A 22780-nucleotide genomic window follows, 5' to 3' on the forward strand; every position below is an offset into this window, starting at 1 on the left:
CGCGGCAGGTACCGGGAGTGCACCGTGGCGGGGAGACTTCTGGGGCTGCCGAGCTCCCCCCGGATGTCCCGCACCTTGCTTCCCACCTGACGGCAGGAAAGGGACCGGACGGGACCGGCGCTGGTCCCCGTGTCCCCCCAACCCGGGAGGAGGTGCGGACAGCGCTCGACCCCGCCCCTTTGCTCTCGTTCCCGGCGTTGATTGGCTGCGGGCGCTGCTGATTTACATGTGGCGCGGTGCAGGACGGGAAGGCCGGTTCGAAGTGCAGGGCGGCAGCGCTGGAGCCATGGCCGCCCCTGGGCCGGGAGAGGCGGCGGCGGAAAAGGAGCGGTACCGGGGGTGAGCGGGAACGGAGCTGAGCGACCGGGAGGCTGGGGCGGGGCCGGGGGTGGCGGGCCGGCACTGCCGGGTGTAGGCGGGCCTGGCCGCTCGGGTCTCATCACGGTGACTCCCCCAGGCTCGTGAGCGGAGCGAAGGCGGCGGCGGCCGACGGGGATCTGGCGGAGGCGCTGCGGCTGTTCCGGTTGGCGGCTGCCATCCTCCCCAGCGAGAAGCTGCGCGGCCGCATGCAGCGGCTACAGGATGTGCTGGCGGCGGCCGAGCAGGAGCAGCAGCAGGAGGAGGAGGAGGAGGAGGAGGAGGAGGGTTTCGTGGACGTATGCGGCAGCGGCCTGCTGATCTACAAGGAGATGCATGGGAAGCTGTTCGAGCACCAGCGGGAAGGTGTTGCATTCCTGTACCGCCTGCACCGGGATGGCAAGCCTGGTGGCATCCTGGCTGATGACATGGGCCTGGGCAAGACCATCCAGGTGATCGCCTTCCTCTCAGGTATGTTCGATGCAGAGCTCATCCAGCATGTCCTGCTCATCATGCCTACCACCCTGATCAGCAGCTGGCTGGCTGAGTTTGCTCGCTGGACGCCTGGCTTACGCATCAAGGAGTTTCATGGCACCAGCAAGACAGAGCGTACCAGGAACCTGGAGAGGGTCCAGAGGAAGAATGGCATCATCATCACGAGCTACCAGATGCTTATTAACAATTGGAAGCAACTGGCCAGCTGCCATGAGCAGGAGTTTGTCTGGGACTACATCATTCTCGATGAAGCACATAAGATCAAGTGCCCATCAAACAAGACAACCAAGTGCGTGTATGCAATCCCGGCCCAGCACCGTGTCCTGCTTACGGGCACCCCCGTGCAGAACAACCTGCGGGAAATGTGGTCCTTATTTGACTTTGCCTGCCAAGGCTCCCTCCTGGGAACTGCCAAAACTTTTAAAATGGAATATGAGAATCCCATTACCAGGGCGAGGGAGAAGGATGCGACTCCAGGTGAGAAAGCACTGGGGCTAAAGATATCAGAGAATCTCATGGCAATTATAAAGCCCTATTTCCTCAGAAGGACCAAGGAAGACCTCAAAAGCTATCATGCTGATAAAGCAGATGCTTCTCCTCCTGAGGATCCAAGTAAGAACAAGGCTTCTGTCATGCCATCTCTCACTAGGAAAAATGACTTTGTTGTGTGGGTGTACCTGGCACCGGTGCAGGAAGAAATCTACAGGAATTTTCTCTGCCTGGATCATGTGAAGGAAGTGCTGATGATGACCCGATCACCTTTGGCTGAGCTGACAGTCCTGAAGAAACTCTGTGACCACCCCAGGCTTCTGTCTGCAAGAGCCTGTATCCAGCTGGGCTTAGAAGAGCAGGAGGGCTTCGAGCAGGATTACAGGATGGAAGCAGGTGTGCTTTCAGGCATGGACAAAATAGATCATCTCTCTGATGAGACTGTGATCCAGGAGTCTGGGAAGATGCAGTTCCTTGTGGGACTGCTGGAACGGCTGAGAGAAGAGGGACACCGAACCCTGGTGTTCTCACAGTCGAGGAAGATGCTGGATATTATAGAGCTTGTCCTGTCTCGCCGACAATTCCGGACCATGCGCATCGACGGCACAGTGACCCACCTGACAGAGCGGGAGAGGCGCATCAATGCCTTCCAGAGCAACACCGACTACTCTGTCTTCCTGCTCACCACACAGGTTGGAGGTGTTGGCATAACCTTGACAGCAGCCAGCCGAGTGGTGATCTTTGATCCCAGCTGGAATCCAGCAACTGATGCTCAGGCTGTGGACAGAGCTTACAGAATTGGGCAAACAGAGAATGTAGTGATTTACAGACTGATCACCTGTGGCACTGTGGAAGAGAAGATATACAGGCGGCAGGTATTCAAGGACTCGTTAATCAGACAGACCACCGGTGACAAAAAGAACCCATTCCGTTATTTCTCCAAACAGGAATTAAGGGAGCTCTTCACTTTGGAAGATACTCGGACATCTGCAACTCAGATCCAGCTGCAGTCCCTGCATGCCATGCAAAGGAAATCTGACCTGCAGCTGGATGAGCACCTTGCTTATCTGCATTCCCTGGCAATGTTTGGCATTTCTGACCATGACCTGATCTACACAAGGGAGATGGCTCATGAGGAGCAGGTGGAGAGCGAGGAAGCCCAGCAGTACATCCAGCGGAGGGTACAGAAAGCCCACGAGCTGGTCCAGCTGGAGTCCCAGCTCGGAGATCAGAGGATGGAAGGGATCAGAAATGCTTGTGAAGAGAAGTGGCAAAGACCATCAGGATCAGTTTCTGGGCCAAAGAAGTTGTCTCCAGGGTTGAATGACAAAATTCATTTTGTTTCACCACCAGTAGCTGATGAACATGAAAAAGACAAAGTTATTGATCTTACAGAGGATGAGGAGGCCCAGGTGCTCGATGTCAGCTCCAAAATGACAGCTCTGACTGTTGGTGACTTGGATGAAGGGCAACGGACACAAGATGTGTCCAGTTTGGAGACAGAAGTGCTCAATTGTAGTAAGACAGCAGAACAACCTGATATACAAGAACCTGAGCAAAATCTTGAATCTAGCATTACACCATCATCCCCTGCACTCAAGAAAGGGAGTCAGAGCCTCCAAGAGAAACAGCATTTGCAGGTACATTCAGACAGCTTGGCTGAGGCAAGGAATGACCTGTCTGGGCATTGTCACAGTTCCTCTGAGTCTGGCAAGGCTGATGATCCTAGAAGGGATGCAGAACTATCAGTTCAGGCACTTGGCCCACTGGGGACAGAGCAGAACAATGTTCCTGAGCCAGCTTCTGCTTCTGCACTGCTGAGTTTATCAAATGTTACACCAGAAATCAATGCTGAGCTCTACAAGTCTCACATGCTGGAAGACAGCTTCGAGGCTACATCTGCTCCTTCTTTCCAGGATCAAGTTGACTTCAATCTGGTTTTGGAAGAGTCTGAAGAGGGATGGCAGGATGCCTCAAATAGAGATGGATCAGTCGAACACCCTGAGAAGGAGAGCTTACAACTCCAGGCAGAAAGCTTGTGTAAATCTCTAGACAGAGAACCTCCTAACAAAACCTGGCCAAATGAGACCATTAGCCATGGCAAACCCTGTTCCTCAGCTGAGGAAGAGCCAAATGCCTCTCTGCAAGGGAGTAAAGCACTGGAGGAAAGCAGTGGTGTCTTTACTTTTGCTAGGAAGAAATGCTTAAATAGAATTGCTTCAGACAGTGAGAGTGAAGAGCAGCCTGAACAAGTGCCCTCCTCACCCTTGGACAGCACTTGGCACGGACTTCCGGAAGGAATTAGTGCTTCCACCCCTAAATATGACACAAAAAGAGCTAAAGTCATCTTTTCTCCCCAACTAAATAACAGTGGAAACAGGTCTAATGCTTCCAGGCGCTCGTTCATCAGCAGGTTGGTAGATGAGGCGGAGGATATTGGGGAAATCATGGGAACCACTGATGAAGAAGACGATGATGATGGTGATGGGGAGCAAGATGGGCTTGTGGAAGATGAAGCTGAGGAGTGCACTGGGGAATCTGCTGAGCCTGAAGAAGAACCTACTGGAGAAACACTTGATGCAAGTGAAGAGTCCTCCTACACAGACAGTGTGGAATCCGAGCAGTCCAAGGCAGAGGAGACAGAGTCATCTCAGAAGGAATCCATGGGTGACACTGAGCTCCAGTCAGGCGAGCAGCTGGACTACGTCACCCAGGAAAGCAGCTCTGAAAAGGGCATTGGGCAGAGTTCTTCTCCTACTGCAGATTATGACACCTTGGTACACAGTGGGAAGAAACTTCAGAATGATGGAAAACTCCAGGAGGCGTTGGACTGCTTCCTGCAAGCTCTTGATATAAAAAGTGAAGATCCTGAAGTTATGCTTCTGACTCTGAACTTGTACAGGCAGCTGGCCCAGAAGTGACATGCATGTGGCTCTGTGAAGACAGTCTGGCTGTTCCTTGTTACTGTGTGTCTGCACCATGGCCCTGGGATTCCTAAGCCAGCTCCAGGCTGGTGCTTGCCATATACTCATGTGACAGAGCAAATTCAGCACCTCCTGCTTGAGGAACCAGTCCAAACATCCAGGTGTTCAGTGCAGGGGAGGGAACTTCACTGTGCAGTCAGCTCACAAGGGTGAAAATGGTTCATGTTCCTGTCTGGTTATTTAATAAATAAAGTGGTATTGTTGATGTCTAAACCCCTCTCCACACTAGCAGCCTTGGCTTCACCTTCCTACCCTCCAGGTTCGGCTGGTCCTCTCCCCTGAGAGGATGGGGACAGCACAATCCCATGGCCACTGTACAGCCCAGCCTTGGGCTGTTGTGGTTCCTCCTTCTTGGGTTTTAAATAAGGCAATTTGTGTGCCTGAAGGTCATGCACCATTTGGGTGCCCTCAAGACCTTCAAGTTCCAACCCCTGCCACAAGCAGGGACGCCTTCCACTAGACCAGGTTACTCCAAGCCTGGCCTTGAAACACTTCCATGGATGGGGCAGCCACAGCTTCTCTGGACAACCTGTGGCAGTGTTTTATCACCCTCACAGGGAAGAATTTCTTCCCAGTATCCCTTCTAACCCTGCCCTCTGTCAGCCTGAATCCATTACTCCATATCCCATAATTCCAGTTCTGGATGAAGAGTCAGTCTCTGGCTCCCCTATAGGCCCCTTCAGATACTGAAATGTGCTATGAGGTATCCACACAATCTTCCCCAGGCTGAACAGCCTGAAAAGCCCCAATTCACTCAGCCTTTCTTCACAGGGGAGTTGCTCCAGTCGTATTACCAACTTCATGGCCTTTTCTGGACTTGCTGCAACAATTCCATGTCCTTATGCTAGGGGCCCCAGAACTGTGTGCAGGACTCTAGGCAGGATCTTGGGAGTACAGAGTAGAGGGGAGAATCCCCTCCCTCATCTGCTGCCCACATTCATTTGGATGCAGCCCAGGACATGGGGGGGTTTCTGGGCTGGGAGCGCTCACTGCTGGCTCATGGTGAGTTTTTTGTTAATCATCATCCCCAAGCACTTCTCCCAGGGCTGTTCTCAATCCCTTCTCTGCAGCTGTGCCTGGGAATGCCCTGACCCAAGTGTAGAACCTTGTATTTTTCATGTGGTCCCACCTCTCCAGCCTGTCCAGGTCCCTTTGGATCTGTCCTTCCCTTCTAGTGTGTGATCACACCACACAGCTCAGTGTTGTCAGCAAACTGGCTGAGCGTGCCTCAATCCCACAAATCAGCAGCTCAAAAGCTCCTGGTTCTGGCTTTGAGTGACCTCACTCCACTGACAGACCATTACCTCCACAGCAGGAGATAAAAGAGGCTGATAAAGATGTGCTGATCTGCCAGGCAACAGAGACTTCAACAACTGTAAAAGGCTCTTGTTTCACCCTTCCCAGGGACACTTTACCTCTCCAGGCAGGGCCCTGCTCTGCCAGCAGAGTGGTAGGGACAGCCAGCTGCCTCCAGGCATGTTGCTGGTTGTGCCCGACTTGCTCCAAGGCCAAGGTGTCTGGGACTCAGGATTCAAGCAGTCAACAAGGTCATCATGGTCATTCACGTTTTAATGTTTGCCTTCCACCATGATAATATGGTATCCAAACTTGGTCTTGACGGGAGGGTCTGTGTACACAGGCTTGTCCATGCTGCTCACAGGCAAGGCAAATGCTGCCTCCTGGAATGGTCCCACCATGGAGCCTCTAGTCATCCAGCCCAGGTCTCCCTGCAGGAAACAACCGTTGCGGTTAAGCTTTGAGAGTCAGAGCAGGGAGAGTGGGTGATGTGGCTGTGGGACAGGTCCTGCTGGTGACAAGCAGGGAGCCCTGTGCTCCTGCAGCTGCTGCCCGGCTATGCTGCCCTGTGCCAGGTGCAGCACTCACTCACCCCTTGCCTGGCCTTGTCCTCGCTGTACTGCGCCGCCACCTCGCTAAAGCGCTGCCCGGACTTCAGCTTCTCCATGGCCTCCATTGCCCGGCTGTGCTTCTCGCACAGGATGTGCCGAACCTGGAGGGGAGAGCAGCGGGGCTGTGGCGAGCAGAGCCGGCGGGCGGGACGAGCCTCCAGGTGCTGGGGCGGAGAACCCGCAGCCCACCTGGCCCCCGCCGCCCCCACACGCTCACCTTGACGGCGCTGCCGCCTCCCTTCGGGCCCTGTGCTTTGCCCTCGCTGCTGCCGCCGCTGCTGTCGCCGCCTGTGAACCGAGCACCCTAACACAGACCCCGTCCCTGCCGAGCTCTGACACTGGCTCGGCGCCCGAGCCCCGGCGCAGCCGGTCCCGGCGCCGCCCTCAGCCCCCTCCCGGCCGGTCCCGGCGGCGCCCCCAGCCCCCTCCCGGCCGGTCCCGGCGCCGCCCTCAGCCCCCTCCCGGCCGGTCCCGGTGCCGCTCAGCCCCACTCACCCTTCCCGGCTTTGCCGCCGCCCTTCTTTTTCGGCGCCATGTTGCCGCCGTAACGCCCCCGTGCGGCCCGCGCCCCGCCCAGCGGGGGCGGCCCCCGCCCCGCCCCGAGGCCCCCGGCTGCCCGCGCCGTGCCGGCCGGAGCCGCCGCGCTGCGCCGCGGGGCACGGGGCTGTGGGACACAGCCCGGAGGGGGCTGGAGCTACCCGGCCTACAGGGCTGCGATCGGCATCCAGGGCCGTACGCAGCACCTGCCCAGGGCTGTCGTTCTCATCCATCCCACCTGCCCCAGAATGCCAAGTCCAGTCCCAGTCTACCCCTCTCCACTTCCAGTCCTCCCCCCGGCCTGAACCCAGTGCCCAGCGCTGTCCCCAGCTCTTCCCCAGTACGAGGGCTGATCCCAGCAGTCCCCCCGGGCTGTCCCTGTCCCTCACATCCATCCCACCTGCCCCCGGGACGTCAAGTCCATCCCCAGCCCCTTACACTATCCCCGGCCCCGCCTCCGGCCCGTCCCCAGCGCCCAGCCTGGGCTACCCCTGACACCTCACGGTGCCCCTGCGCCCCTCCCTCAGAGCCACGGGGAACACACGAGGCGTGGCAGACGCTGTGAAAGGCCCCAGCTGATGGGGCCGGGCTCCCCTCGAGCCACCCAGGGGTGTCAGGGGGATGCCCATCTCCCCAGCACCCGTCCCTTGGCAGCCCAGAGAAGCACAGGCACAGACGGACAGCAGGGAGCACTTTACCAAGCTGGCGAGATAAAAAGTACAACATTCCATAGTTGGCACCTTGGTGGCCCCCACCCCGGGCAGGGCTGTCCTGCCGGCCAGGCTTTTCCCGGGACCCCACTGCCTTTGTCTTCCCAGCGGAACAGCTGCAGCCAGAGGGAGCGGGGAGTGAGCGGCCGGGGAAGAGCACTCAGCCAGGAAGAGCCCCAGGAAGAGCGTGTTCCTTCGGCCAGGGAAATTAGGATCTCCATCCCATGGCCAATCTCCATCGCACAGCCGATCTCCATTCCATGGCCAATCTCTGTCCCACAGTTGACCTCTGGCCCACTTGGATATTTCCCTCTGCAGCATTGGCCACTCCAGCTGCCAGTGGTGCTGGGGGTGTTGCACGGGGTCCCTGCCCCGTCCTTGTTCCCAGCCCACTTTGCCGGCTCCCTCCCTGGTTTCCTGAGCAGTCATGTGCAAAATGAAACTGTCCCCAGAGCTTCCAAAGCTGTGCCCTGGCCCCATCCTGTGCCAGCACCTTGCCACTGGCTGGGGCCGTGGGATGGGGGTGAAATGTGGGCATTCGTTTAGCGCTTTTTTTTGTGGGGGCTTTTTTTTTTTTCCTTTTTTTTTTTTTTTTTTTTTTTTTTTTTCTTTTTTTTTTTTTTTTTTTTTTTTTTTTCTTCCTGAGTTTCTCAGCCTGGCTCTTAATTACAGGCTTAAATCTGCAGCCCTGGGAGACAAAAGGGAGAGATGGGTGAGTACCAGGATGGAGGAGAGGGGAACCAATTGGAGCCTCACTTGAATCAGATCCAGGATTGGGGTATGGACGGGGAAGTGTTTGCCTGGGCTATGCTCCCCGGGGATGGAGAGCTCCTGGTGGGGCAGAGACTTCCAGAGTAGCCCAGGCCCCTCAGAGGGGCAGCTGAAGCACTGCTGTGGTGCCCTGCTGCTGCCTGGACACACTGCACTGCTCCCCCACAGCACAGGAGGGCTGGAGCGTGTGGAAATACACCAAGAAATCAAGCAGAAATTTCCCTAAACACCCTGTTTTCTTGTCAGCCACAGCTGGCCCTTCCTGTTTCTCTGGGTCCATGGCCATGCTCATGTTCAGAGCTCATGTTTCCTCCCCACATCACGGCCTCTGTTACTGGCAGCTGGGCCCCCATGCTGGAGCCAGGCCAGGAAGAGGCAGCACGGCGTGAGGGGGGTAAATCTCACCCTCCTCCATGGCCACGTGCACATGCCCTGATGGCACGTGTCCCACTTGGCTTTGCTCAGCTCCCTGGTGGCAAGTGGGCATGGGTGAGTGGTGGGCAATCCTGGGGGGACCCAGGAGTCACCAGGGAGGTGGCTCAGATGATGTCCATCTGGATTCCAGCCACCAACTCGGTAGCATCCCAGAACCTCCAGTGGCCAGGGCAGCAGGAGAAGTTGTTGCAGAGTCTGTCAGGGAGATGCAGAAGGCAGAGCTGGGGACGAGCTTCCTTCCCATGGCACAGCACTGTGCAGTGAGGCCAGGGGTCTGCCAGTGGAGGTGACCCCGGGGCTTGTTTTTGGACTGAGAGCTGAGGAGCTCCAAAATGCAGCATTTTGGGGGCTTTCAAAGGGTGGGGGTTTGGCTTGAGGTGGTGGTGCTGGCTGCCGACGCCGGGTGCCAGTTCCCTGTGTGACAGGGAGGATACTCAGGGCAATGACAGGGAACCTCCTGTGACTCTTCGAAAGCAACCGCAGATCCAGCCGAACCCCTGGCATCTTCCCAAAGTGCATCTGTGTGTCCAGTTGAATTCAACCAGGGTTATCTCTGCATGGGAAACTCAAGGTACAATGTCAAAGGGAAGAGAATCAAACATCACCACCACTGTGCGTTAGAAAAGCTGTTTAAAGTACCACATGCCGAAGGGACCAAAGAGTCTCAAGCTGCTTCACTGCAGGCATGGGGCAACACTGGGGGCTGTGATCCTGTTCTGGTTCCTGGGCAGGAGCCTTCAATCCCAGGAGCTGGCTCAGCCAAGGCCAGTTCCAGCTGCTTCCCTCATGGGAAGGGCCCAGAGTCATGAGGGCTTGGGCTCCAGCCACTGCCTCTCTGCCAGCAGCTCTCCAAATAAGGAAAAAAAGCAGAAGAACCCCCCAGCAGGATACAGGGGCTCCCCAGCAGCCAGGACAGCCCTTTGCAGCAGCGCTCCCTCTGCAGCCATTGCCACCCCTCCAGCTGGAGGGGCCCCTGTGTGGTCAGGGCTGGCTTTTGGAGCTGTTTGCACTGTCCAGCTCAGGGGCAAACTCTGTGATGACCCTCCGGGCCAGTGGGTTTGTGGTCTTGAGCAGTTCAGCAGCAGATGGCCGAGTACCAGGGCTGGTTTTGCTGCTCTTCTTTTGGAGCAGGGCTTTAAAATCCTCATTCCTGCTGGAAGACTTCCCACTGCTGCCCGCTGCTGCCACGGACTCACCAGTTGGGGAGCCTGAAGTCTTTACAGGTGAGTGGGAAGTGGGTCGGCTGCTGAAGGTGTCACCAGGCTCTTTTCGCCCCAAGACCTTCCTCTTCGACCTAGGCACCAAAGGGACATGGGTGGGAGCAGTCTGGGGCGGGGTTGAGGTCCCAAAGTGAGGGACATGATAGTGCCCAGACTGCTCTGCTGGGGAAAGGTGAAAACATGAACATGGCAGGTGGTGCTCCTGGCAGGTAGGACTAATCTGGACCCTCCCTGCTGGCTGCACTCTGCTCAAGGCAGCAGCAACCAGGCTGTCCCCAAGGATGAACATTGGCCCCAGTATGGAAAATGCAGGTGTTGTGATGAGGGGACAGTACACCCAGAGCTGTGACAGTGGTGGGATGCAGTGGGCGCAGGGGCTGTCCCCTCCAGTGCATGCACCAGCCTTACCTGTGGATCACTGTGAAGAGATCCTCTGTGGTGCGGGACATTGTGAACACCTCATCGTCTTCCTCCACGATGGACTCGGCCGTCTTGTCGCTGACAAAGCTCTTCTCCTCCGTGCCAGCTTCTGCTGAGCTGCCTGTGGGCAGGGAGAAGACAGCAGTGAATCCGTTGTGCAGCATGGGGAACCCCTATCCCTGGGGTGATTCCACCATAAGGGATCTCACCTTGCTCTGAGGCAGGCTCACTGGCAGACTCGCTGGCAGCCTGCCAGCCTGTGGTGCCCACAGCCTTCGGGGATGGTGGATCCTCAGCGTCAGGGTTGCAGCAGGTGGGGTCAGTGTCCAGCGTGATGATGGGGCTGGGAGTGGGTGGCAGATCCCCCACACCAGCTCCCTGCTGTGTTGGAGCTGGCATGAGCGGCAGGTGCAGCACGCTGGGCTTTTTGGGCACTGGCGGCGGCACCTTGGCCTTCCTGCGCTCCCCCTTGGCACCACTCCACTCTGGCCGCAGCTCGTCCAGGCTGCCCTGCGAGAGCCGCCGGGGCCCCACCGGGGCCAGGGACAAGTGGGGCTCCCCTAAACCCCTCCTCAGCTCCCCTCTCCGCAGCACCACGACAGCATCATGTGCCAGCCCCTTCTCCTTGGTGGCAGTGCCTGATGGGGATTTGGGGGACAGGGGACCCTCCTCCCGCAGAACTGGGGGCTTGGGCAGGATGCATGGGGGGCGCCTGGCCAGTGGTGGCTTCTCTGCCACAGGTGGCTTCACTTTCCTCTCTGGCCCTCGGCAGGGGACGTGCGCTGGCTCCTCCGTGTGCTCTGCACCATCAGCGTTGTCCTCTGGCTCTGAGCGGCTGATGGAGCGGAGGCGAACGGAGCGCAGGTCGGACTGTGTGACCACGGGCATGACAGGTGTGATGGGACTGGTCTTCTGGGCCAGCTTAGTGCCAAAGGTGGAGTCGGAGTGGTGCCGGCTGACCTTTGTCTTCCCCTTCAGGGAGATCTTCAGCCCTGAGAGGTCAAGGTGGGCGGGTGGAGTCAGTGGGAGGTCGAAGGACAGCCTGCCCTTGGGGCTCCTCTCCATGGGGGACGTGGGGGGCAGAGAGGATTTTCTCTCGGGGACCAGTGGCCTCACACGCACCTGGTGTGGGGAGTGCCCGAGGATGGTGGAGGTGGGTACGGTGGGGGTTGGGGTCTCCGACTGACTGGAGTACCCGCTGGATGGGGACATCAGCCCTGTGGGCCTGCCTGGCGAGGAAGTCTTGACATCTGCCTCAGCAGAGAGCTGGGAGGGCGTCGTGGCCCTGGAGACTGAAGGGGACACAAGGGACTCAGAGCTGTCCCGTGTCTTGGCACACTCAATGGCCGTGGTCCCTGTGGTCGTGCTTGAGCCAGAGAGGGACTGGTAGGGATCACTGCTGGCCCTCCAGTCCGTGAGATGCCACTGGTGGGGGGCAGCCGTGCTGTTGGGCTCCCTGCCTACACTCCCCTGGGGGTTGGCGTGCACCAGCCGGTGACCCTGGAGCTCCGGTGGGATGCACAGGCTCTTTGGCCGCTGGTCCTTGGGCAGTGCCGCACTGAGCCCCACGTCACTGTCATGCCCCTCTTTGATCAGCGAGACGCTGCGTGTGGGTGGTGAGGGCTTCTTCTTGGCCTTCTTCAGGGAGATGCTCTTGGAGCGCCGACGCCGCTGCCCCTCAGGCTCCAGCCCCAGGGAGATGTTGTCAGTGCTGGTGCTGCCCTCGGAGCTGGCGCTGGGGTAGCCCAGGGCATAGTTGCTGCTGCCCCGCCGGGCCTCGGCATATGCGATGTCCACAGAGCAGAGGGATCCTGAGTCAGTGGGCACTGACAGCGACCGCTCACGGAACCGGCACCCTGCCTGCTCCACCTCCAGCTGCACCGGCCCTGCTGCTGGCTCCAGCTCCTCTCGGCTTCCCGGCAAGAAATTCCCCTTGGCTCCCTGGATGCACCCCGAGCTGGCAGGGGAAGCAGGCACTGGGCCAGAGAAGAAGCTGGGCCCATTGCTGCCCATGCGTTCTTCTGTGGCGATGAAGAAGGAGGTGGAGGTGGTGGGTGAACCTGGGCTGGGCGATGGGATGGAGCTGCCTGGCGAGGTGCAGGTGGGCCCCTTGCCCGGGCCAGTGGTGAGGCTGGGGGGGCTCCCATAACCCAGGGGGCTCCAGGGTGGGGAAAAAGGGGTGCCTTGTGTCCCATTGCAGGCACTGGCACAAGGATTGGCTGCCCCATCCATGGCAGCAGGTGGCTGGCAGCAGCGGGCCCCGAGGTCACTGAAGGTCTTCCTCAGTGGGGCTGAGAGGGGTGGACGAGGGCTGATCTCCTGGGGTGGTGTCGTACCCCCACTAGTGGTCTCAGGCACGAAGCTGCAGGACAGGGACTCAGCGATGGGCGTGTGTGTGCTGGATGTGGGACCGTTGGTGCTGCCTGCAGAGAGAGAAAGAGCCTGGTGAGCACCATCCTACCTCAATCACAGGCACACGGCCCTTCCCAGCATGCTGTCCCAGCCCGTGGCCAGTCTTGAGGCTGCACCTCTGCCCAGGCATAAAATGTGGATCTGTTGGCTGGAATTTGCCAAGGACAAATCAGCAGCCATGGCGGGAAGCTCTACCCATGGGGAAATCTGTCCCATGGCAACCAAAGTGCTGCCCTGGTGGTGCTCCACAGTGGGGATATAAGATAGGGTTCAGGAGAAGCCAGGTCAGGCATTGCCAGCTGGGACAGGGAAGGACATGGTGCCTCACAGTGCCACTCTATCACAGCACAGCCAGGATGGGGAAGGAGCCAGCAGCCCCGCTCTGAACACCCCCAGCAGACAGGGATACTCAAGGATGTGGTGGGCTGAGATCTGACTGACTCCAAAGGAGGAGCCGTGACAAGAAGCTGATGGTCTGACCACTGTCATGGGAAGAAACCTTCCTCCTATCCCATGAAAGCTGCCTTGGAGCAGCTGGTGCCATGGCTTCTCCCTCTGTCCTACCTGCCTCCACAGAGAGGCTGGCTCTGATTTCTCTATACCTTCCACAGGGGATAGCAGGATTGAGCCACAGTGGTGCTGTTCCCAAGGGTCCAATGCCAGCCTGGAAGCACTCCAGGCACTCTTACATGCACACCCTTGGCACTGGCAAGGCCAGCTTGCCAGCCCCAGCAAAGACCTGGCCAGGTGTGTGCCCCACAGCCACGGCACCCTGTGACAGGGTCTGCCCATGGGGAAGGTGGGCACATGAAACTGTTGGAGCTGAGGCTGGGTGACTCCTGTCTCAGAACCCTGACTCAGGATGAAGCGGCTGTCCCTGATGCCATGCCAGCCCCAGGCCAGCCCAGTGTCACCAATGTGCTCAGCACCTCAGTGCCTTTGGAGGGTGCAGAGTCAGTGCAGTGCCTGCACCGCCCCGTGGTCAGGGTGTACCCAGGAGCCCATCTGTGCCTGGGCTGGCTGCCAGTGTCAGGGCAGCCCTGGGGGGTGCCAGCCTTGCCCAGGTGCTGCCTGCGTGGTTCTTGCCGTCACCTTGGTCTCGCAGGGACAGGTTAGGGAATCCAATAATGGTCCGTCTACGCCGCAGGGTGGACTTTGGGTTCATCGCGGTCTCTGTGTTAAACAGGGAGTGACGAGCACTCGCGTGCCTAGCAAACTGCTGCCCTGTAGCCAAAACAAACAGCGGTACGCCACGGTGCCGGGAGCCACTGCCAGGCCAGGAGCTCATCCCCCTCCATCACCCGTGTTCTCTGCATGTCCCCAGCCTGCGATGGTGACACAGGTGGGAGTGTGGGATGCAGGAGGATGGTGTGAGCCATGTGGGGTGAGCACGGGGGAGATGGAGGCACAGTGGGAATGCTGCAGAGAGAGGTTGGATGGATGGAAAGCTACAGAGACCAGCCCTGCGCTGCATGACAGGAATTGGTCTGTGCTGGTGAGGCCGGATCCCACACCACTGTGCTGAGCCAGACTGGGAATGGGCACATAAGGCATGGAGAGGGAGAGGGACCAGTGTGGCCCTGGCACAGCTCTCCATGATGGAGGCAAAGGGCGGAGAGACACCTCTGCCCTTCAGAAGGGGTGCCTCACCCAGCCACCAGCCCCAGACTCTGACCTGGGCCAGAGCGTGGCACCTGTGCCTGCAAGGACTGGGCAGGACTGTGCTGCTGGGAGCTGTGGGAGAGGATGAGCAGATGGACGTCAGGGGAGACAGGTCAGGTGCATGGCATGTGGTGAGAGCCCAGGTGACAACAGACCTGGCTGGCTGGACGTTACATCAGGGATGTGAGACCTGCCAGCAGCATGGTCAGCAAACCAGATGCACAAAGCTGCAGATGGCACAAGAGATGGCTGGGAATGATGACAGCATGGCCCTGCTGTCCCCTCTCTGCTCTGGTGCCAACCTAACCCACAGAAACACAGCTTGCAGCCACAGCCCCCTCCAACCACCCGCATTCTGCCCCAGATGGCTGCTGAGGCGCATCTCTGCCTGCACCCTGTGTACCCCCGCCACGCCATGGGATGCTGCCCTACCAGAGACATTGATGGGGACAATGTTGGTCTGGATGGAGCCAGACTGGTGCCACTGCTTTTCCTCCACGGGGGGAAGGGGAAAAGCTCTGGGCCAGGGTGGCTGCTTGTCCGGGCTGGTGGGGAGGCTCAGGCAGGTATCAGGAGGCCGAGCACCAAGCACAGTGCTGCTGGTGCTCTCCTCTTCAGCCGCTCGCTGGCTTGGGGGCTATGGGAAGAAATGCATGTCAGCCACCAAAGGGACAAGGGTGGAACACAAACAGGGACTTGCCGCCCACCCTGCCACCCCAGAACTCACCATAAGCACAAACTCAAGGCGCTTGGCAGGTGGGGGTCGAGGTGATGGTTCAGGGGAGGTGTCGGGGGGTATGTGACCAGCAGCACGGAAGGTCTGCCCGGTGACCCTGCTCTCAGTGTACTGCTCCTCATACTCCTCTGCAAGAAAAACGGCACCTGGGACCCTGCTCCTGCTGCCAGATCCCGGTGCAGTGGGCATGTGAAGGGATGGTGACTGTCCCCTCTGGCTGTCCCCAGCCTCGTGGCCATGCCTGCTCAGGACAGATGGCTCAGAAGGTGAGGAAGGGAGACCCCAAGGAGGGTCTGGGGGAACTGAAGAAGCACTAAGATCCTAGCAGCTGGCCCTACTCCTCCTGGGACGCAGTCAGGGGATGCAGTGGGTCTCAGTGGGGACAGCCAGGAAGTCAGTGTGTCCCCATCCTGTAATTGTTGAGCTAATTAATGCTGGTGGCTGTGGACTGGTGGAAAGCAGGGCTGCTCGGGCTGACTTAATGAGATTACAAGCTTTCGGATGGCTGGGCTGCTGATCTCATCTGATGCCTGAGGAGCATCAGAGCCAGATCCACGTGACAGCCTGGGCCAGAGATTGGAAGGAAACAAAATCACTGGCCACGTTGATCCAGTTAGGCAAATCAGTGGGAGATCCCTGAGGCCCTTATGAGACCTGTGTTGTGATGGGGCTCGTGGGTGCCCTGGTGCCCCACTGGCCTCAGCAGGCAATCCTAGTCCCAGCTGCTTTGCCACCTGCAGCAGCGACTTGGGAGCAGATTGGTGAGGGGCTACTGGAGGCTGGGACCCCAAGGATGCAACTCCTGCAACCTGGTGAGGTCCAAGGAGTGGCTCAGACGTGCATGAGGGAAATGAGCTCACAGTGGTCACCTAGCCCAGGCAGCACCTACCCACCACCCTCACCCAGCCCACCCCAGCCCCTCGCTACCTTGCAGCAAGCTCTGGAGGTTGAGCTGGGCCTCCTGATGCAGCTGCTCCATGCCTGGTGGGCGTCCAGCTGCCAAGAAGACGTTCACAGGCTGCTGCCATGGCAGCTTGGTGGGGGTGGCTTTCTTGCTCTCGAGGTCCAGGTTAGAGGTGGCTGCAGGCAGGAGAGAGTGGGGTCAGAGGCAGGTGGGGGTGGCTTCCCTGCAGGTGCTGCTGTGGGATAACACTGTGCCAGCACAGTGCTCATCCCACGCCAGCTCTCCAGGAATGCCAAGATGTGGCTGCATCCCACCCTGGCAGACTGCTGACCGCTGGGACCAGCCCTTATTTCTGCCACCACTTCGGGGGCTGGACACTGTCCCTGAGGGCTGCCAAGAAGGGAGCTGGCTGAAATTGGGGAAGGAAGTCAGCCCTGCCACTCGTGCCTAACCACGCCCGGGCACAGGAAATGCTGTATGCTGTGGTGGAGCAACATCCTGGCTGTGGAGGAGCAGAAGTTGCAACTGAAAAGCAGGAGCCAGGCACCTGTCACTTCCATTGCACTGCAGCTTGGGGCTCACACACCCTTCCCTGGCGTGGACACCCCAGAGGCTCTCCAGGGAAGGAAACCTCCGTGATGAGTCTCAGACCCTCTGAAACACCCTGATGGGTGGAAAAGTCCCTGGGAGCAGGATCTGGGCTCAGCAGGGAACTGACCCTGTGGAGAGCTGAGTGCTGCTCCCACAATCAGGCTTTGCCACGGGAACACTGCAGCCCCAGTTGCACTGCTCAGAGTGGACGTGGGTTTGTACCCAGCATGGATTCAAGGGAGTGCCACCACTGGCACATTGCCTCCAAGGCATCCAAAAGCGGGTCTCTGTGAGCTTTGCACAGGGATATATGGATGACCAGGGTCTTAGGGTATTTAGGGCTCTTCCTCCGCTGCATGGTCCCTGTCTGCATCCCCCATCAGTTGAGATGCTCCGATCACCAGTGTGGGACAAACATTTCCCCTCTGCCACCTGCAGTGCAGTGCCCAGCCCCAGGAACACACCACTGCCCTGCTGCCAAAGTCTGCTCCGTGCCAGGCCCCAGCTGAGGCAGTGGAAGCAATCCCACATACCTGCAAAGGGGAATGGCCCCAAAACAGGCGTGGGACCCCCAGAACAAGCCACATTTTCCTCTGCCCACAGTGGTCAGGCCACAGTGGCCCAGCTCATCTGCACTGCATCATGAGCGTCCCCCCTGCCCCCAGGTGCCTTCCTGCCCCCAGATGCCCTCCTGCTTACAACACTCCTGTGCCCCTGGCTGCCCTCATGCCCACCCTTCCCCCAGCTGATGGAGCCTGCACAACGCCCAGCACCCCAAAGCAAAGTGCCGTGTCCCCAGCCTAGTTACTTTTATAATTTGTTTCCATAACGACAGGCCTTAACACTGGGTTTTTTCCTTTTTTTTTTTTTTTTTCCCCTTCTTCCTCCTCTAAATAATTTGACTTGTTTCCATACCAACCAAGAGGTGTTGGGGCGCATGTGTGCATGTGTGTGCCATGCACAGGGCAAGCTTGGGCATCTCCCCAAACCCCTGACATACAGTGCCAGGGGCAGAGACCACATCTTCACCTCTCCAGACCCCACAACCTGCTGTTTTTGGTGAGGTGGGAGATCCAAAGCTGCCCTGTAGTTTCTGAGAACACCCCAAGGGTGCACTCCAAATCCTGGCTTGCTGCACCCACTACCTGGCTCACACAGCCCCAGCCTTTGGCCTCAGCACAGCTGATGCTCCTCATTTTCTGCCCATATATCCCCCTGCAGCCACATCCCACCGAGGATTCAGGGACATCCTGAGCAGCCCCTGCAGTTCTCCAAGCCCCTGCTGCCCTCCCCAGAATACAGGAGCTCACCTCTGCACCTCGGCCCTGCTGCCGAGTCACCCTTGACACCCAGCCCGGGTGCTGATCACGTGGGCAAACCACAACACCAAACCCGGGGCTGCCCTGGGCGCGGCGGAAACGTGGCAGCACCCACGCCCAGCACCCTGCCCTGCCACAGGGGCAGCTTGGGCCAGAAACGGAACCCGCAGTACCAGGGGTCCTCCCCCATGGAGCTTCCCCCTCTTTGCTGACACATGCTCATTTGAGACTGTGAGTGACACAGTGCAGTACTGAGCCAGTGTGGGCTGTGGTGCAGGCACTGCTGAGCTGACCACTGCTGGCATTGCCAAGGTGCTGGCATCACCAAGGCACAGGCATCATGGGTTTCATCTCCTCAGAGGGGGAGAAGGGGTGGGGGCAAGAATGGATGAGCCGAGCACTTTCCTGGCACCAGATGCCCCGAACTTGCACTGCAAGGACAGCACTGTGCCAGAGTGAGCAGCACCCTGAGGCTTTGGCTCCCTGCGAGCCACTACTCCGAGGGTGTTTTGGGAGTAGCACTCCCAGCCCAGCACTGCACGGCAGCTCGGCGACAGGGTGTAAGGAGCCGGCAGTCCTGATTCAGTGCCACTGCCACAGTGCTCCCAAGGGACAGGCAGTATTTGAGAGCAGCCTGATGCAGGCTTACTACAAGGGCAGGTTGTAAGTGTCCAAGGAAGCCCAGCTGCCATCCCCATCTGTGGGCACGGGATGCCCCAGCCAAGGAGGAGTGTCCAGCAGGAGGACACAGCAGCTGGCCAGGATAGTGCAGCTAAGCTGAGCCAATGCCCTTGGCAGTGACCCTCATGCCATGCTTATCAGAGACAGGCTCAGAGCACAAAATACCTCTGAGGTGCTTCAACCCCGTGGTGAATGCCTGCGGGAGATGAAGGGCATCCTGGGACAGCAGAGCCAGAGGGACAGCTCCATCCCACCAACTCCAGTGGTCTCGACCTGATCCTGGCCAGCCTTGCTGCTGAAGGAAACTGAGGCAAAGGTGGTGGGGGGTTCACCATGCTCCCTGCTGGCACCAGGCCCCTTCCTGGACATGTGGAGAGGAGCAGGCAGCATCCCCTACTCTGCCTGCCGATGGACATCTGCCTGGGATGTTCCCAGAGTCAGCACCATCAGCTGCACTGGATGCTGCAGCCTCAGAGTCCTGCTGAGCATGAGCCAGTGTCCAGGCTCTGGGTGTTGTGGCCGTGGTGGGTACACAAGGACCGAGGTGGAATTCCAGAGAAGTTCGCTTGAAGGGGAGCTGAGCTCCACTCTCTCCTGCGGAAACAGCATCCCTGCAGGACCCCCAGCCCCTCAGTATCTCCTGAGTCACCCCTGCTCCATGCAGCATCCCTACTCACCCACAGCCCACGCATCCCGAATCCACAGGGAGATATTTGACAGAGCCATCAGAGCTGTTTCAATCCAGGCCGAAACTCCTATGAGACGATGCCTCTCGCTTGAATTCACCGCCAAATTTTCCCTCTCAGGCTTGCTCCCCACGCGCAGGAGATGCCGGGGGCGCGTCTGGAGCCGCTCGGACCCTCTCTGCCAGCGTGGAGTACTGGCAGGAATGATGTAACGGCAGCAGCAGGCGATGCGCCATCAGCAGAGCAGCCATGGCAACGGGTACAGGCACAGCGGCAGCTACCGCCGCCGCCGGTCCAGAGCACCGAGCACGCCAGAGGGCGAGGGCAGTGAACCTGGGGGCCGAGACTCAAGCTCGCTGGCCTGAGCCGTGTGCCGCAGTGCCGGGACCGTGTGCCACTGGCTTCAAGCGAGTGCTGCGGCCTGCCCTCGATCCTGGACCGTTTGCTACCGGCGCGTGCGGCTTGGGGACATTCCCGTGTATAAGCCAGGCGCATGCTGCTCCACAGCTAGTGTAGAGGAAGTGAAAAGGGCACACAGAGGGAGCTGGCAGCGGCTGCAGAAACACCTCCTGTCCCAAGCTCACCCCCTGCTGAACTGGACTTGCCGGACCAGCTCCCTGCGGGATGTAGAGCCACGTCCATGTGCACGGCAGCCCCAGGGCCAGATGCCCACCCAGGTCTGAATGAAATCCTGAAGCGACCCCCTGCTGACACCCCTCGGCCCAGTGCCACAAGGCAGCGGCACTCACTGAGCAGACCTGCCCCGCGTGCCACTTGCACATGCTCTGCCTGGGATCAGCCCTCACTGGAAAAGCCAAGAGACTGTGCACTGTCCAAATCTGACCCTCTCCAGGACACCTCCACTATCACATGTCTGGTGGCATAGCTCCAATTCCCCAGTGAGGCAGGGCCACCTTCACAGGTGTTTGACCTGCTAGTGGTTGGGGCCAGAGGGGCCAGAAGCCTTTCAGGGGTGCCATGTCCAGTCCCCAGCTTGGCCATGCCAGGACCCTGGTACAGCATGTCCCCGTGCTCCCATGCAGGTGTCCAGCAGGACCACAGGCACTGAGAAACAACACTGTCTCAACACACCAGATCTGCCAGAGGTTTTTGGCTCTTCCAAGCTCCCTGTTTAACACAGAATCAGCTGATTTTTGTGCTGATGGGAGATAAAGGCACTGCAGAAGTTGCTGGCGGTAGGGCAGATCTGGCAGCTGTGGCAGTCCCTCAGCTCATGGGGAGAAGGCTGGTTTATGTGAGGTTTCTATGAAAACCACTAGCAGCAAACCAGTCAATAACGTCCCTGTCCATCAGCAGGAGTTGCAGTGTGCATTCAGTCCCAGCAGTGCAATGGGCCCTGGTCAGGGAGTTTTGGCAGGAGGGGAGGTATGTGTGCTGCAGGATTTGGCTGGCCAAGCTGTCCCAGGAGGAGCCCAGTGTGCCATCTGCCGCCCGTGCTGTGGGGCTGGGAACCGCCTGTGGCCACGCTTGCAGCAGAGCTTGGCCTGGGACCACTCCAGCCAAGGTGGACTCAGGCTGCTCCCAGGGGCAGAGCAGCAGCACTGGGCACTGGAGCCCTGGAGTCTGGCTAGACACAGATTCCTACACCAAGCCCTCCACCATGGGCAGCAGGACTGTGCCCAGAGCCCTCTCCCAGCTCTGCCATGGCTCCCTGGCTGCCTAGCAGCCTCCTCATACTGCAACCCTCACTCTCCCGTGCTTCCCAGCAAAATTCCAGGCACAATCTTTCCTGAGAGCCTCAGGAAGCCTGGCACAGAAACCTGTCAGACACAGCTGGTTCTGGCAGCCCAACATCACAGTGTCATGGCCGGAGGAACCACTGGGGACTGCATAGTGGCACATGGAAGCCCAGGCAGTGCTCACCACTCTGGCCAGTGTGGGCTGCCTGTGCCAGAGTCTGCTTCCAGAGGGGTCCTTCCAGGAAAGCGCGGCTTCCCCTGTGCCCGGCTGGTTTTACACTCTGCACAGCCGGGACAATGTGAGGAAGTCGCCTGAGAGGGGAATGTGGCCAGAGGTCCTGGGACAAAGGGGCCTGAGACCTGAAATCAGCTACAGCAGGAGTGAGAGCAGTGACAACAGTGAGGGTCCTGGGTGCCTGTGCTGTTTGTGTCGACCCATGGTCCACGGTCCCATGGTCCTTCCTCCTGCTGCCACCAGCATGTGGAAGCTGCCAGAAGGGCACAGTACCACCAGGACAGGCAGGATCTGTCCCCGTAGGACTGATGAGAGGTCAGTGGAACACACAGGCTGGATGTCTGTCTTTCTCTTGCTTTGTCAGAGCAAGGACACCCCACTCAGTTGGGGAATGGAAGAAAGATTTAAACGGGACAGGAAATCTCCACAGCTCAGGTCAGTCTGGGAAAGGTGGCACAAGACTGGTACTGCTGGAGAGCACTGACCCCAGGGGCTATTGCATAAGGGTCTATGCCCAAGAGCTGCCCCCAGCCCGGGGTCCTGCCATGCAGAATGAGCAGTGCCTGCAGATCCCACTGCCCCCACCACCCACCTCAGCCCTGCCCTGCTGCCTGCCTTACCTGCCCGGTGCCAGGGTCCCAGGAGCCACTCCACCTTGGCCATGCCTGTGAGTGCCGGGGGAGGCCTCTCGCTCCGGCCACCCAGGAGCTCCTGCCTCAAACCAGGTCGAGAGCACTGAGCTTCCCCCGTCCTCGCTGCCTCCAGCTCCAGCAGGGAGAGGAAGCAACCAGGAACTGGCTGTTTGAGTCAGCGCCACAGCCCATTGTCCTGGCCCCAGCCCCTCTTCCTTCCCTGGGTAGGGATGGTGTAGGGACCGTGGCTGTGCACAGCCCATCCCACATCCACCCGCCCTCACAGCAGGTCACTCAGGAATGCACATCCCTCCACGTGCATCCCTCCTGCAGCACCCAGAGAGGGACGCTAGAGCCAGGACAGAGGCTGGACTCCCCAGCTGGACAGAGTCATGGAACCAAAACATCCCCCAGCTGTGGCTGGAGCACCATCTGAGAGTGGTGGGTGACCTGGGGGGACACAGCATGTGGGGGCTGGTCCTCCCAGCAGAGCATGGCTGTTCCTACATGGAGCAACCACAAGACTCCTTGTGGGGAAACCAGCACCTGGAGCCTGTAGCTGCCCCCAGCACAGCTGAGCCACTGCCCACCAGCTCCCCCAGTCCTTACAGCTAGCAAAACCAGGGCCCTTCTAAACCCCCTGGTTCTGACCTGGGAGCTACCAGAGCTCCCAGTGCTTCATCTCACTTCAGCTCCTTCCAAAGCCTGGAGCAAAGGCTCCTTGGGAACCGGTTTCCCAGTGCCCCAGGGCTTTGTAAAGCTGAGCCGGCTTCTCCCAGAGGATGGAGGCTCCTGGGAGCCAGGGCTGCAGCAGAGCCAAGAATGCTGCCCCAAGCGCAGACTTCATTCAGGAATATCCCACACCACCAGTGACCCAGACCCACCACAGGGCTGCAC

At 59.1% G+C, this 22780-nt stretch overlaps 3 protein-coding genes and 1 pseudogene across 3 annotated transcripts; 1 reads left to right on the forward strand and 3 right to left on the reverse strand.

Moving 5' to 3' along the window:
• The first annotated feature begins 639 nt into the window (after window positions 1-639).
• On the forward strand, window positions 640-4526 carry ERCC6L (ERCC excision repair 6 like, spindle assembly checkpoint helicase). The gene has a single exon (XM_066202337.1). The coding sequence runs from the start codon at window positions 690-692 to the stop codon at window positions 4260-4262; it is 3573 nt and encodes a 1190-aa protein (XP_066058434.1). The 5' UTR covers window positions 640-689; the 3' UTR covers window positions 4263-4526.
• Window positions 4527-5876: 1350 nt separating this feature from the next.
• PIN4 (peptidylprolyl cis/trans isomerase, NIMA-interacting 4) lies at window positions 5877-6825 on the reverse strand. The gene is made up of 4 exons (XM_066202723.1): window positions 6728-6825; window positions 6450-6520; window positions 6214-6333; window positions 5877-6052 (listed from the first exon to the last, which is right to left on the reverse strand). Exons 1-4 carry the CDS (start codon window positions 6765-6767, stop codon window positions 5894-5896), a joined length of 390 nt encoding a protein of 129 aa, XP_066058820.1. The 5' UTR covers window positions 6768-6825; the 3' UTR covers window positions 5877-5893.
• Window positions 6826-7447: 622 nt separating this feature from the next.
• On the reverse strand, window positions 7448-22146 carry NHSL2 (NHS like 2). Its single transcript, XM_066202721.1, is given in 9 exon segments — window positions 7448-9979; window positions 10314-10446; window positions 10535-12748; window positions 13830-13961; window positions 14832-15036; window positions 15127-15263; window positions 16063-16215; window positions 21872-21998; window positions 22000-22146. Coding segments are annotated over 9 exon segments (3561 nt in total). The 3' UTR covers window positions 7448-9666.
• Window positions 16402-18952, reverse strand: LOC136300325 (uncharacterized; annotated as a pseudogene).
• Window positions 22147-22780: the final 634 nt, after the last annotated feature.

This window comes from Chamaea fasciata, unplaced genomic scaffold, assembly GCF_029207755.1.
Source record: "Chamaea fasciata isolate MVZ Bird 193981 ecotype frontalis unplaced genomic scaffold, bChaFas1.0.hap1 SCAF_22, whole genome shotgun sequence".
Classification (NCBI taxonomy): domain Eukaryota; kingdom Metazoa; phylum Chordata; class Aves; order Passeriformes; family Sylviidae; genus Chamaea; species Chamaea fasciata.

Excerpts from the sequence above, each read along its gene's own strand:
- ERCC6L (XM_066202337.1), top strand. The coding sequence starts at position 690 with ATGCATGGGAAGCTGTTCGAGCACCAGCGGGAAGGTGTTGCATTCCTG.
- PIN4 (XM_066202723.1), bottom strand. The coding sequence starts at position 6,767 with ATGGCGCCGAAAAAGAAGGGCGGCGGCAAAGCCGGGAAGG. Across the intron at positions 6,521-6,727 it reads CGGCGGCAAAGCCGGGAAGG|GCGGCGACAGCAGCGGCGGC; the intron begins GTGAGTGGGGCT and ends CTCGGTTCACAG. Across the intron at positions 6,053-6,213 it reads AGGACAAGGCCAGGCAAGGG|GGAGACCTGGGCTGGATGAC; the intron begins GTGAGTGAGTGC and ends TGTTTCCTGCAG.